We start from the raw sequence: 16,011 nt of genomic DNA, 5'->3' as shown, positions 1-16,011 counted from the left end.
AGAAGTGTTTGTGGAGGAGCTCCAGTATAAAATGTAACATTCCCTTCAAGACTTATTACTGTTCATGCGAGTGATTTGTTCCACTCTTTTGAGATTCACTTTGGATCATTTGGTCAGATGAAGCTTTCAGAATGAAACCAGAATCTCCCTCAGCCTCAATGGCTTTCAGCTGGGGCAGGCAAAAGGAGGGTGGGATTATTGCTGAAATATCTTGCAATTAAAAATGTTACATATTCTGTGAAACCACAAATGCCCTGGACAATAGTCTGTCTTGCCAGAACTGGACAAAATGCAAGTAGGATTATACCAGAACTGAGAAGGTATAGATATATCCAAAGGAGTTCTCTTCTCCAGAAAAACATGAGACTGAGTTGTGGCCAATAAAAGTACCTTCAACGGTATCAGAGACAGTAGGAACTGCCGATGCTGGAGAATCTGAGATACCACGGTGTAGAGCTGGATGAGTACAGCAGACCAAGCAGCATCAGAGGAGCAGGAAAGCTGACGTTTCGAGACTAGGCCCGAAACGTCAGCTTTCCTGCTCCTCTGATGCTGCTTGGCCTGCTGTGTTCATCCAGCTCTACACCGTGTTACCCTCAAAGGTATGACTGGTTTTGATAGGCTAGGCAGAAGCAATAGTTATAAGTTACACTCGCTGATAAACCTAAAGGGAATCAGGAGAAACTCCATTACACACAGGGGCCAGGATATTACATGTCAGCATGAGGTGTCAATACAGTGTGGAGCTGGAGGAACTCAGCAGGTCAGGCAGCTTCAGAGGAGCAGGAAAGACTGACATTTCAGGTCGGTTCTGAAGTAGGGTCCCAATCTGAAATATCGACTTGCCTGCTCGTCCGATGCTGCCTGGCCTGCTGGGTTCCTCCAGCTCCACACTGCATTGACTCTGACTCAAGCATCTGCAGTTCTTGCTAACAGCATGAGGTGTGTTTTTTTGTGGGGTTATGTGAAAGGCAGGTGCTCAGCCCACTGCCTTCTCACTCATTCCTAAGTTCACCCCTATAGAATAGAAGGTGTCAAAATCAACAGCCATCCGCCATATGTAAATAAACAACTAAGGTTCAACTGACCATGACATTACCCTTTCCACACTTTGATGCAGTTAGCGTTTTTAAGAACTAGCATTGTTAAAATAATTGTACAGAAGCAGGGTCCCATCACCAAGTCACCCTTTATTTACTAGTGCCCAGTACCCTGGCTGTAGGCAGCTAGCTCAGAGTTAGTCCTCAACTGCCGAGATTCTAATCTCCTGGTTATGTTGGTCAGCCCAGGCTTTCCTGATTGGCCCAGGATGACACCCCCAATCAAGAACATTCTGGTCGAGGTCCACCTGGTCCCAATCACTACAGTTGTCAAAACGTTTTTATTTAAAACGGCGATAATGGCAATGTGTGCTATCTTCAGAGGATGTCCATCGCCCATCAGGGACAGCTCCCTAGAAGATAGTACTTGCAAGTGTTTTAAAACCCAGTTTGGAGAAGGGTCCAGACCCAAAATGTCAGCTTTCTTGCTCGTCTAATGCTGCCTGGCCTGCTGTGTTCCTCCCACTCCACACCTTGTTATCTCAGACTCCAGCATCAGCAGTTCCTACTATCTGTTCTCCTGTCCTTGCCTCATTGTTTTACGCAAGCCATTGGCTACCAGGACTCTCTCTCTCTCTCTCTCTCTCTCTCTCACCTCCCCCCACCCCAGCCATAAAGGCCTTCTGACTACCATGACCCTATGGTTGAAAGTGTCCCTTATTTTATTCCCTAAGATTTGGTCACCTTGTGTTAAGGTAATTAGCACAGATGCACTTTAAGGGAAGCTGGATTACCACGTGATAGGATGAAATGAAGAGGGCTGCAAGGAAGATGAGAGATGGCATAAATGAAGGCATAGATGGTTGAGCAGAATGACCTTTTTCTGTGCTGGAAGCTCAATGCACTTCCAAAACACAATTACTGACATATTCACACGTGGCAGTAATCCTTACCATGAGCATCTCGGTAATAAGCATGAGTCACACTGCGAAACCTTTCTTGTCCTGCTGTATCCCAGATCTGAAATCAGAAACAAAGTTATGTTATAAACACATGAGTTATTCCTGTGGAGTTTCCTGTTGAAAGATCAGTGCTTTTCATCTAGCGTTCTATCACTGATGCAAATTCACTTTCCTGACCATCACGATCTGCTATTTTACATCAGGGCACGTATAAAAGAGCTGTCATATTTGACATACACCAGCAGAGCAAAAGCAGTGTAAGACTGATCGGAGGTAGTAAAGCTCTGTCATGCTATCTATGTATGATATCACTTGGATGTTTCTGTGACACTATTTTTGTTACTGGTTCACAGGATATCAGGAGTGCTAGCTTAAGATGATCACTGGTAGATTAGATCTTCTTTTTGAACTGCCACATCCTTATACTGCCACTACGTCGCCAGATTATTCATTTACCAGGGACATGCAGCCAAAATATGCAGCAAACAATTTGGCAGGAGCTATACAATGGCACATTGATAATGTACCTTGATGGATGCCTCTCTCCATCTATCAAGTCCCTTCCTAAACCCTAAATCTTTGACCAAGTCCTTTTTTTCGGAAAGCAGCGTCTCTAACCTTCTTTCACCCCCTGTTTTTCTTAGATTGTGCATCAGAAAATCGACACCACTGGGCATGCTTCAATGTTAAAGCCACAATTTAAGTTTCTGTTGCATTAGCAATAAGTAAGAACGGTTTGAAAATCATGAACAGTGCAATCCTAATCCTTCTCAACTCATTCTTGATGGATAAGGCTCCTTACAAGTTGACGTGGCCCTTTAGGTCTTTATTAAATATGTACAGACATTGGAAGTAGGAGCAAGTGTAGGCTATTTGGTGCTTCAAGCCTGTTCCCTAATTCAATAAGGTCATGGCTGATTTCCTATCTTAGATCCACCTTTCCACACCATCTCCATAGCCCTCGATTCTCTCTTTTCCTTATATTTAATGTACAGGGAGATAATTCTGATGCTGTCTTAATTGACCAATTTTACACTGTTTATGTTGGCCCAGCAGTGTTATTCACATTAGGATGTGACCAATTTTCATTCAGCCATTCGAGACATTTTTCTCATGATTTCAAATTGTCCAGCCCACTGCAAATTCAGAAATCAACTTGCTGAATCTAGTAAATTTACTGATTGATCTCAGTTAGGCTTGATTAGATAATGATCATAATTTTTCATGTTGAATATTCAGAGTCCTGCAATTTAAATGTTCAAGCAATCAAATATATATTCTAATCTCATTGGCACACACCTTAGATAATGAGAGTGTGACTAATAGGAAAGTTTTGTTTGTTTGAAGTATATCTGAGATCAATGTCAACGGTCAATATCCACCTCAATAGGCTACAGAATGGAAGGCAGCCACTCTCTTCTTGATGAAATGTTTGAACAGTATCGCACACATGAATAATGTGACTGGGGTTTGTCAGCTCTAGGCAGTATTACATAATCCATTGCTTTGATGGCAGGGAAAAGGTTTAGAGCCCATTTATAATGGAGAGCTTCATCCTTTCTGCTTTCTGAACTGTTATCTATGGGGAACATAGCGTAATGCATGCTACAATTCTCAGCCATTACCGTCTGACAACAGATTCTAACAAGTGTTAACTTTTCTGTTTACTGCTGCGCCATACAAATCCCAAGACATAAAATTACACTCTGAGCTGCTAGCATTCAACTCCAACACTAAAGCAACAAACTCTTTAGGAGAAATGGATTTTAATTTAAAGACAGTCAGGAAAGAGAACTTGAATTCCATGAAAAGACAATATCCAACCAACAATAAGAAGTGGTCCCTTTATGTAAAAAAAGGACTTGAAAACCTTCGCCAAAGTTGCTTGACGATATCCAAGAATGTGGCTTTATCAATTATTTAGCAGTTCTCAGACCCTGTTAAGGGTCTGCATTCAGATGACTATTTTCCTGCAGGCCAGGCTTCACCCTGACACTGCACACGAGTTCATTCTGAAAGTGCTTGAGTTGGGATGATGTGCATTTGGTGCCCTGTAAAACTCTACCTGGACAATCCTCCTCAACACTAATTCTTGGACGAACAATCCCAACGAGAAATCTACATGTTCCTTTTCCTGCTAAGTATCAATGTGGAATGCTCCCTTTCCTCCATCTCCCGATCTCTCTCACACTGTGTGGAAAATGGGCTCAATTTCACTGCAATGACTTAGCAGGGAAAATACGGCAGCACTCTTTAAAAAAGTTTTGCATTTATAGCAACCTTCACGGCCACAGGGCATCCCAAATAGCTTTACCGCAAATGAAGTATCACTGAAATGTAGTCACTTCTGTGATATCACTTTTGAGATAGGCAGCCAATTTATGCACAGCATGATCCCACATACAGTAATGCGAGAATAGCCTAACCATCTTCCTCAGGTAAACTGATTGGCTTGGGCAGTGGGAAAAATTGCCCTGGTCTTGTGCTGTGGGAGACTTTGGCCACATCTGAAAAGGATGAGGGAGCCTTGATTTGACAGGCATCCAAAAGACATCAGAGATAATGGGAACTGCAGATGCTGGAGAATCCAAGATAATAAAATGTGAGGCTGGATGAACACAGCAGGACAAGCAGCATCTCAGGAGCACAAAAGTTGACGTTTCGGGCCTAGACCCTTCATCAGAGAGGGGGATGGGGTGAGGGTTCTGGAATAAATAGGGAGAGAGGGGGAGGCAGACCGAAGATGGAGAGAAAAGAAGATAGGTGGAGAGAGTGTAGGTGGGGGGGTAGGGAGGGGATAGGTCAGTCCAGGGAAGACGGACAGGTCAAGGAGGTGGGATGAGGTTAGTAGGTAGATGGGGGTGCGGCTTGGGGTGGGAGGAAGGGATGGGTGAGAAGAAGAACAGGTTAGGGAGGCAGAGACAGGTTGGACTGGTTTTGGGATGCAGTGGGTGGAGGGGAAGAGCTGGGCTGGTTGTGTGGTGCAGTGGGGGGAGGGGACGAACTGGGCTGGTTTAGGGATGCGGTGGGGGAAGGGGAGATTTTGAAACTGGTGAAGTCCACATTGATACCATTAGGCTGCAGGGTTCCCAGGCGGAATATGAGTTGCTGTTCCTGCAACCTTCAGGTGGCATCATTGTGGCACTGCAGGAGGCCCATGATGGACATGTCATCTAAAGAATGGGAGGGGGAGTGGAAATGGTTTGCGACTGGGAGGTGCAGTTGTTTGTTGCGAACTGAGCGAAGGTGTTCTGCAAAGCGGTCCCCAAGCCTCCGCTTGGTTTCCCCAATGTAGACGAAGCCACACCGGGTACAGTGGATGCAGTATACCACATTGGCAGACGTGCAGGTGAACCTCTGCTTAATGTGGAATGTCATCTTGGGGCCTGGGATAGGGGTGAGGGAGGAGGTGTGGGGGCAAGTGTAGCATTTCCTGCGGTTGCAGGGGAAGGTGCCGGGTATGGTGGGATTGGAGGGCAGTGTGGAGCAAACAAGGGAGTCACGGAGAGAGTGGTCTCTCCGGAAAGCAGACAGGGGTGGGGATGGGAAAATGTCTTGGGTTCCGCCATCTACAATCCGACCCCACCACCCAAGACATTTTCCCATCCCCACCCCTGTCTGCTTTCCGGAGAGACCACTCTCTCCGTGACTCCCTTGTTCGCTCCACACTGCCCTCCAATCCCACCACACCCGGCACCTTCCCCTGAAACCGCAGGAAATGCTACACTTGCCCCCACACCTCCTCCCTCACCCCTATCCCAGGCCCCAAGATGACTTTCCATATTAAGCAGACGTTCACCTGCACATCTGCCATTGTGGTATACTGCATCCATTGTACCCGGTGTGGCTTCCTCTACATTGGGGAAACCAAGCGGAGGCTTGGGGACCACTTTGCAGAACACCTCCACTTGGTTCGCAACAAACAACTGCACCTCCCAGTCACAAACCATTTCCACTCCCCCTCCCATTCTTTAGATGACATGTCCATCATGAGCCTCCTGCAGTGCCACAATGATGCCACCCGAAGGTTGCAGGAACAGCAACTCATATTCCGCCTGGGAACCCTGCAGCCTAATGGTATCAATGTGGACTTCACCAGTTTCAAAATCTCCCCTTCCCCCACCGCATCCCTAAACCAGCCCAGTTCGTCCCCTCCCCCCCACCGCACCACACAACCAGCCCAGCTCTTCCCCTCCACCCACTGCATCCCAAAACCAGTCCAACCTGTCTCTGCCTCCCTAACCTGTTCTTCCTCTCACCCATCCCTTCCTCCCACCCCAAGCCGCACCCCCATCTACCTACTAACCTCATCCCACCTCCTTGACCTGTCCGTCTTCCCTGGACTGACCTATCCCCTCCCTACCTCCCCACCTATACTCTCCTCTCCACCTATCTTCTTTTCTCTCCATCTTCGGTCCACCTCCCCCTCTCTCCCTATTTATTCCAGAACCCTCTCCCCATCCCCCTCTCTGATGAAGGGTCTCGGCCCGAAACGTCAGCTTTTGTGCTCCTGAGATGCTGCTTGGCCTGCTGTGTTCATCCAGCCTCACATTTTATTATCCAAAAGATATCACCTTTGTTTTCATTTTTATGCTCAGGTCCTAGTAGGTTTTGTACCCACTACTGCTTTGGTTTCGGGATGGTTTAAATAGAGTGCTGCCACAAATTCTCCTTTCTATGCTGACTCTCAAGTACTGACTAAGTATCAGCAGTAGAGATTAAAGCACTGGTGTATCTCAACAAAAATAGACAAGTGCCTTACGTAACAAGAGGTAGTTATTGGAAAGACAGCAAAAAGTGTAAGTTACCTTGACTAGTTACCTCTCCTGCCTCCGACAAGATCCCAGAGACCGTGTGACATCCTCAGTTTGTGTGGAACCAATTCAGTGTAAACACTTTCAGAGCCATTCCCTGACACAACAACAATCATCTTGTTCCAATTTGTAAGTAACAGTGTTACCAGCTGAGTCACGGCAGCTCCCACATTTTTGCCAGGCTTTTTAAAATGCTGTTTTTTTGCTTTAAGATCAGTCACAAACATACAAGGAGCCCATTGAGTTTAATTTTTACAAACTGTGGTTGTCAGCTGTGATGAGCAAAATTGGAACATCACCCACTTGAGTAATTTTGAAACAGATTTTAATTTGGTTGAGCCTAAAAATGAATTAATCCCACCGAATGCTGGAAAGTTTCTGTTCCCTCATCGTTTTGAATGGGGAGGGCAGAGGTAAGAGGTCAGGGGTCAAACATACCTGCAGCTTAACTTTCACGTCATCCACATTCAACACTTTATTCTGAAAGAAAGAAGAGGAGAACATAAACTGATTTGTTTCTTACACCATGTTTGTATTTCAAAGTAACAATGCACTTTGTGCAACAGCTGACCAATCTTAGTGATTTTGTGTTTGTTCATTAGTTCCAGGCTCGGTGCCTGGTTAAGATTCAATTGCTCCAAGGTGCCCACCTCTCCCAAGCCCTGAGACCCTTTCCAGACTTGATCGCTCTGAGATATCTCCTTCAGTTGTAGTTGTTCCACAATTAGTGGACCTGCCTCAGAAACATATAACTTAAGCTCTGGAATTCCCTCCCCAAACCTTTCACTCTCCCTCTTACCTCCCTTGTGTCACTATACATTTGATCACCAGCCCAATATTTCTTTACATGCATAGCCCAGTGTCAACTACTTTTCAAAAGACTCCTCTGAAGTACCTTAAGATGTTTTATGACTTTAAAGGTCCAATATAAATGCAGTCGTTGGTTGTTGCTAGGGACAAAGATTGTCTTAAAATCAGATTTAGTTTGGGCTAAATGAAAAAGGACTACCAGCCAATCTGCTCCCATTCTTTCACAATCCTACCACTGGCCCGTTACCACTCAGGATGTGGTGGCACAATCATTCTGTTATTACATTATTTATGAAGGGTACAACCCAATAATGCAGAAATATATGTTCAAATCCCACAACAGCTGGAGAATTTAAAGTCAGGTTATTAAAAAAGTGCTGGAATCCAAAACTAGTGTCAGTGATGTTGACCAATAAATGATGAATTGGACTGAGGACTCTGTTTCTGTGCTGTACAACTCTATGACTCAAGTTGGGCTGTAATAAAAACAGATTTGATTCTCTTATGTCTCCGCAGACCACTAACTGTTCTGATCAAGTCCATCCTATATGTGACTCCAGGCTCATTGCAAAGTGATTGACTCCTAACTCATGCAAGTCTTAGTTCAATAAAGGATAAGCAATTAATTTGGAGAGATGATGGCCTAGTGGTATTATCGCTGGTCTGTTAATCCAGAGGCCCAGATAATGTTCTGGGGACCCGGGTTCAAATCCTGCCACAACAGATGGTGGAATTGGAATTCAATAAAAATATCTGGAATTAGGATTCTGATAATGACCATGAATCCATTGCCAATTGTGGGGGATAAGAAAAACTCATCTGGTTCACTAATGTCCATTAGGGAAGGAAACTGCAACCCTTACATGGTCTAGCTTACATGTGACTCCAGGCCCACAGCAATGTGGTTGACTCTCAACTGCCCTCTGGGCAATAATTGCTGTCCTAGCCAACGGCGCCCTCATCCCATGAAAGGATAATTAAAGAATTAATAATGGCCTTGATCATAATGGCTAAATCCTGTCAATGAATTAAATAAAAGATATTCACTTGAAGAGAGTAATAGTATTCCACTTTAAAATCAAATCCATTTGTTTCAAAAGAAAGGTCATAGGCATCTTAAAAATCAGACACTGAGGCCATTCTTCATTTGTCTGCTCATAGGCAGATCTGACCGAGTGCCACAGGGAAGGTAAGGAGGCAGGGCCTGACTCCACTGCTGCCAGAATGGGGATTGAACCCTGTGCTATTATTACTAATCTGATTGACACCAGTCATCCAGCCATCTGATGTAACAACCACTCCACCATCCAACCAGACCATGTTGCCGTGGCAACATTTCTACATGCCATAATCCCCATCCACAAATAGTGATGGCGGAGACTCCCATTTTCAGTTTGTGACATGGCTGTGTAGGAATCTCTCCCACTCCCACCTGGTGTACAGACTGGGAGCATTGGCCATTGTCATGAACACATCTTCCTTGGCTAACAAGTCCTGGATTGAGACATGGATGCAGAACCCCTGGCTCAGAAGCAGGATGCTACCAAGATATTTTCCCAAGCAACCTGTTCAGAGATGTTGTCACATACCTCTGGGGTAGCTGGGATTTGAATCCAGCTTCCTGGCTCAGAGGTAGGGACGTTACCACTGCACTGCAAAAGTCACCGGGAACATTACACGGTGCATCAAAGGCCGATTGAGAGCATTATCCCTGGCAATCAGAAACAATAGTTGTTTTTTTTTAATCCCGGGGCCTCTTGGGACGAATAAGGTGCTAGGCCCAGTTTGAATTTACAGCCCTGTTGACCAATCAGGAGCGCAGAGAGGTCAGGAGTAAAGCCCAATTTCCTGTCAGCAAGGAAGCAAGAGAATAGAAAGGGCTGCAGATAATCAATCACCTTTTTTAAAACTGAGTTGTGAATCATAGCTTTAGCCAAGCTAGCAGGGGACTGTAGAAGGGTAATTAGGAATCACTTTATTTTATCAAGTAAGACGCGCTAAAGATACAGAGAAGCTTAGCAGGTTCATTAATTTTGCATTATTGCAATGAGTCAAACTGCACTCTTTGTTAAGTGAGTACATTTGAGACATTAAGCAGTGCAATGGTCCTGATATGGTCTCAGCTTACTAACTTTTCCCCATCCAAATACGCAAAGATTGAAAATGCGCAATGAAAATGACAAAGTCACCTTTTGATGGGTCAATTGCATGGTAGATATCGGGCACTGCAGTCATGCCTCTCAGCCTGAGACATTCGGAGCATTTTGGGGTGAGTGACTCCACCAATACAAGTAAAAAATCTCACATAGACCCTACACATTGTCGAGGCTTTGGCAAGTATATCCAGATTCCAGAGGTTTTCCATGGTGACTGTGATGAAAAATGCACCCTTCCTTAAAAACTTTACTTTGTAAAAGACTAAATGCAAGTAATAATAAAAGAAATAAAGGCTATCTATTCAGCAGAGGAGCTCCAGAAACCAGTTGGAAAGGAATTGTGGCTTCACATAAAATTGAACAAAAGGAGCGTTTTGCTTAGACACACAGCATTGGAGCAATCAATCCCTTTCATCTTTCATCAGAGGCGGAAAGCAAAATGTTTCAATGTGGATGATTTCCACTTAGCCATCAGCTGCCCAAGGGAGATTATTAACAACCAGATCACAATATCATATCATGTGCTAATCATTCAAATCACATGGTGTTCTGGGAGTATTTTTCCCTCCAACTGCAATATGCAAAAGCACCTTTAACAGGCAGACAACTATCCAAGTCTTTATTCACCAGTTAAAAAGCAGCTTTATAAAAAAGTCCAATTAAAGTCTCCTCCTCTATAGCCATTGATACTTTCCCCGGTGTATTTTAGCAATAGCCACCGCGAGATTAGTATCTTTTGGCACGGCTCTCCTCATAAACTCTGCTCCTGTCAGTTTGCAATAAATAGGACAAGTTCAATTTGAAGCAATTTTCTCCCATCTGCGGAACTTTAAGGGCCTTGGAAATCACTTTGATCTCTAAAATATTTGTCCATCTCACCATCTGTCCTCAGTAGATTTTTGACATGTTACAAGGGTATTATGCACAATGGATCAAGCTGCCAGTCACACGCAGAGAGCATGAAAGGCCATTGGCCTGAAAGGTTAGCTCACTGTCTCCACAGTGGCGCCAAGTACCTCAAAGTTTAAACGTAGGAACAGAAGAAGTCAGATCTACAGCTTCTCAAGCAGGCTTCAGTGTTCATTCAAATTGTGTTGATCTGTGTTGAGCCATATTTACTCCACGTACTCTTTTCCAATAAAATTGCATCCATCTTTAGTTGAACACCCAGCATCTGCTGCCTTTGAAGGAAAGATTTCCATCAAATCTTTGCATGGAGAAAACCCTCTTCATTTTGCTCCCTAAAGGCCTGTTGTCACTGTGTCTGACTTTCATGAAAAATGCTGAACCAATTTTGTCAAAGACCAGTCATTTATTTGTATCAGCTGGCAGCTTGTCAGAAAGTGGCAGTAACGCAATGGCAGCAGGGGTATGGGCAGTGTTTATCCTAATGCCAGCCAGATTATCCTGCAATCTCCTGCTGTCAGAGCGAACAGTCCCTTATTAAATAATGAAACAAGATGCATTCCTTCCGCATGTGGCTTCACTGGGCACAGGAGGGGAGCTGGTGGTGTAGTGGTCATGTCTTGGACTAGTCATCCAGAACCCCAAATTAATGTTCTAGGGACATCAGTTTGCATCCCACCATTGTGGACTTTGGAAGTTAAATTTAATAAAACAAGTCTAGAACAAAAGTTAGCCCAATGTCGACACCGCCAAGTGTTGTAAAAACCCATCTGCTTCATTAATATCCTTCAGGAAAGAAAATCTATTGTCCTTATCTGGCCTGCATGTGACTCCTGAGCCACAGCAACGTGGATCATTCTTAACTACCCTCAGGGTAATTAGGGACAGGCAACAATTGCTGGGCTTAGCCAGCGAAACCCTTATCTCTTGAGCAATTGAGTCCCTTGACTCAATATAGAGTTTAACAATTTCCTGGCTTGAGGCACCTTTGCCCATGTCCTTACCCCAAATCCCCACACACCAGGCCTTGTTATCACATGGTCTGCCATGACACACAATCCATGGTTAGCCACTAATTGTCCCCATTAGTAGCTATTCATTCTCACAGCCTGATCAATATCTATTCCTCTGTCTGTCCAATTGTTCTTCTCTCCCTTTGAGGTCTATCTCCACCTATCGTTTAGTCCTTACCCCCTCTCCCATACCCTACCTTCTGCCTAAAAAAACAGCTTTTTCCCAGTTTCAATCAGTTTTGAGGAAATATCACTGGATCTGAAATGTTAATTCTGACCTCCCTCCACAGATAACAAGATTTCCCAGTGTTTTCTGTTTTTGTTGTCTCTTGAACTTTTTTTTTAACCCAACTTGCATTTTCCTGTCTCTGAGAATCTCCAGTGGACAAGAGACCATGGGTCGAAATTTGGGTTTGTGGCTAGGAGTGCAGCATTGTGGTAAAATGAGGGGTCAAACAGAGGTCAGCACTATGTCACTGACAGTGCCCAGGCAGTGACTTCCCCAATAAAAACCAAACGAACTGCAGATGCTCTAAATTAAGAGCAAAAACAAAGTTTGCTGTAATAGCTCAGCAGGTCTGGCAGCATCTGTGAAGTTAAAAGCAGAGTTAACATTTTGGGTCTGGTGACCCTTCCTGAGAACAGGCCAACGTTCTTGGCAGTATGGGTAAACGGATGCCTGGAAATGCATGGTATATTGGTGCCTTCTTCCAAAATCCCATTGACTCTGAAGCAGTTCCTGCAGATTGGATGGTGGTAAATGTAATTTCACTATTTGACATGAAAAGGAGAGGAAAATAAAACAGTGAAGGACAGACCAGTTACCCTAACATCAGATGCTGGGTGTTCAACTAATGATGGGTGGAATTTTATTGGAAAAGGGTACGCAGAATAAATACGTCAAACACAGATCAAGGATGGAAGAAATTGAACCCAAAATGTTAACTCTGTTCTTTCCTTCACAGATGCTGCCAGACCCGCTGAGTTTTTCCAGCAACAGCGATTTCTCCAAACTGGCCAATTGCAGATCATCCAGCTCAGAAGCAGTTCAGATAAGAGAGAGGGAGAGAAAGAAGGAAGGCCCTCCCATGTTAAACGACGCTTGCTGTGAATTTTATAAGTTTAGTATTAAAAAGTGGGCTCAGCATTGTAGCTGGAAAACTCTAGTTGGCCTTGGACAATTGGCTCCCTAAGGAATTTAGTTATGTTAATTGGCTAGCCATTACTTTCAGGGACCCTGCAACCCCATGCTGTACTTCTGATAGGACGCTCAGGAGGCAGGATGGTGCCGAGAAAGTGGCATGCACACAATCCCTGTGAACGCTCACATACGCCTGTCTCTGCATTCACCACGTTTTCAGCTCCACATCTCTCAGACTCAGGGCCAAATATGAGCCCATCGTGCCTCAGCAAACACCAAACCGAAATGGCTCTTGTCAAAGTCACCATTGGCATGTTACTGTGACGAAAGTGAACCAGCTCTCCTCATCGCTCTAGGCCTGTCTGTAGCCTCAGATGTGGTTCCTTCTCCAACCTCCCTTCCTTCTCATCCAGTTGGGTGCAACTGCTCTCACTTTGTTCCATTCTGATCTATCCAAATATAACCAGAATATCCCTTGCAATCTATCTCTGCCTGCTCCCACAGCATTACCAATGGCGTCATCTCACCCATGGATCCATCTTTGTCCTCCTCCTTGCCCTTATCTGTATGCTGCTCCCTAGCAAGAACATCCGAGAACACAGCGTTAGTTTTCCCTTATGCTCTGACGGTATCCAGCTCTACCTCCTCTCCCCACCACTCCAGAGGAAAGTAGAAAGGAGGATTGTGTGCTGAGCCTGGCCAAAGGTAAACAGACAGGCTAAGAAAGATTAAGGGGGCATAGTGCATTACAATAACAGTCACAGCGGATCCATTTTTACTTTAATGATTGGTGTTTCAGAGCAGTGACAGGGTTGGAGATAATGGGAACTGCAGATGCTGGAGAATCCGAGATAACAAAGTGTGGAGCTGAATGAACACAGCAGGTCAAGCAGCATCTTAGGAGCACAAAAGCTGATGTTTCGGGCCTAGACTCCCATTTCTGATGAAGGGCCTAGGTCCAGCTCCACACTTTGTTATCTCAGTGACAGGGTTGGAAACCTGTTTGGAGACCTTTCTTTCAAAAACCAAAACTTAATCAATGTAACTTGAGGAATGAAAGGTTAATGTGGAAGAAGTTGGCCGAGGCTTGTCAGAACAGTGCCTGTACAATGCACTACTGATCTTCTGCTGTTGTTGAACAACAGCCTCCATTAACTAATGTTTTGCAAATACTTATTGTAGCATGTGTGCAAACAGGTCATTGTAAAGATATGAATAATTTACTTTGGATGCAATTCAAAGCTGTTTCTGTGACAGATGCAGGGTGAATGTTTGAAGTCAGCCATTTGTCCCTTATCACACAGTAAAAGAACGCAAATAAATATTCATTTCTGCTCATCAGAATGAGGCATGGAGCTCCAGCAATAACAGCACATCCATTTGCAAATTCATCTTATTTAGGAGTGGCTTTTGCACCATTTTATTGGCAAGGTGCATCTGCATTGTTCTTTGTTAACAAACTGATAAAAAATAGTTACTAATAAACCCATCAGGGAATTCAGGACATAGTGATATTACTGTTAGACTATCCATCCAGAGACTCACAGAATGTTCCAAGCTCCGGGTTCAAATCCTGCAGTTGGCAGAATTAGAAATTAATAAAAATCTGGAATTAAGAGTCCAATGATGACTGTGAATCCATTGTCGATTGTTGGAAAAATCCATCTGGTTCACTGATGTCCTTTAGGGAAGGAAACTGCCATCCTTACCTGGACTGGCCTACACGTGACTCCTGACCCACAGCAATGTGGTTGACTCTTAACTGCCCTCTGGGCAAATAGATAAGGGCAATAGGCCAGTGACGCCCACATCCTGTGAATGAAATAAATTCAGGAACAACTATTTTCCCAAAGAGTGGTGACAATATGGAACTTGCTATCTTGGTGAGTGCAGGAATTGAGACAATGGATGGATAAAGGTGGATAGACTGAAGGGGGATTTATGGAGAAAGGATCGGATGTGGTAAGATGAGAGGTATTTTGAGCAGGCTCAGGTGGAACATAGGCATCTTGGGGCAAATGGCCTTGACCCTGTGCTATGTACTCAATGCCACTGTTAGTAACGATAAAGACTTGCATTTATACGATGTTTTCCCTAACCACCAGACCTCCACAGCCAACTTTTGTCTTTATCTGATGTGTAATCACTGCTGTAATCTAGGTCACACAGCTGCTAAATGTGCACTCTGTGATGTGCCTCAAAGGGTAAGATGGTCATGACCAGATAACCAACTCTTGTGATATTTGAAATACTGCTGCAGGATCTGTCCCATCTGGCCAAGCAAGTTTTAAAATTCTTATCTGAAAGATGGCACTTCTGAAAATGCAGCACTCCAAAGTATTACACTGCATCACAAATAACGCATAACAGCGACTGCACTTCTGATGCTGAGGACAAAGCCTTCCTGGTTAAGAATAGGTCCATCAAAAAAAATCATTCTCCGCTGGACTCCGGCCAGAAACAATTCTTTCTTTTCACTGCTACACAAAGAGCAGACAGGTAACTGGGAGATACGCACAGAAGGCTCATGGTGCACGTCACTTTGCTCTCTGCTCCTGTTAGAATGACTTTGCTCTTGTTAAAGATCTACTCGGCTTTTTTCCCGAAAACAACTTGGATCTTTACCAAACTTCAACATGGTAAAATATCCCAAGCTGTGTCAAAAAAGTCTCAACAGACAAAATCAGTCACAAAACTGCAAAAGGAGATATTAGGACAAATGGCCAATAGCTTGGGTGTAGAGGTAGGTTTTAGGACGCATATTAGAAGGAACACAAGAAAAGGAGAAGGGCCATTCAGTTCAAAACATCCCAGTCAAACAGATATAAATCTTACTTCCATCACCCCATCTTGGTCCCCCATCCTCTAACACACCCATTGAATAAAAAAACCAGCACTTTCAGTTTCCAAGTGTTCACTGATGACTAACCTCAGCAACTTTTTGGATGAGAGAGATGGATAGGCAAATGGAGCAAATTCCATAGCTAAGGGTCTAGATAGCAAAAGAACGGATAGGAAGGGCAGGTTGAAAGAGGCAGCAGTCAAACAGTGGGAGGAACTCAGAAAGACAGGGACAGGCAAAGGCTTGAAACAGCATTGAAACATTGGGATGAGAATTTGAAAATCACTCTCTCATAATCAGAGGGTCATTCACCACAGAAACAGGCCC

The 16,011-nt window shown here is 44.3% G+C and overlaps 1 protein-coding gene across 1 annotated transcript in view; it reads right to left on the bottom strand.

The window, feature by feature from the left end:
- The window catches only part of LOC125462590 (ras-related protein Rab-26-like), a 352,335-nt gene that overhangs the window by 147,309 nt on the left and 189,015 nt on the right, over positions 1-16,011 (bottom strand). The window contains exons 3-4 of the mRNA XM_048552777.2: positions 7,255-7,296; positions 1,994-2,060 (exon numbers count right to left, since the gene is read on the bottom strand). Of these exons, the coding sequence (XP_048408734.1) occupies positions 1,994-2,060; positions 7,255-7,296 (109 nt within the window). The remainder of the gene's footprint in view (positions 1-1,993; positions 2,061-7,254; positions 7,297-16,011) is intronic.

The sequence above is a fragment of the Stegostoma tigrinum genome, chromosome 23, assembly GCF_030684315.1.
Source record: "Stegostoma tigrinum isolate sSteTig4 chromosome 23, sSteTig4.hap1, whole genome shotgun sequence".
In the NCBI taxonomy this organism is placed as follows: Eukaryota; Metazoa; Chordata; class Chondrichthyes; order Orectolobiformes; family Stegostomatidae; genus Stegostoma; species Stegostoma tigrinum.
This window is presented reverse-complemented; position numbering and strand designations above follow the sequence as displayed.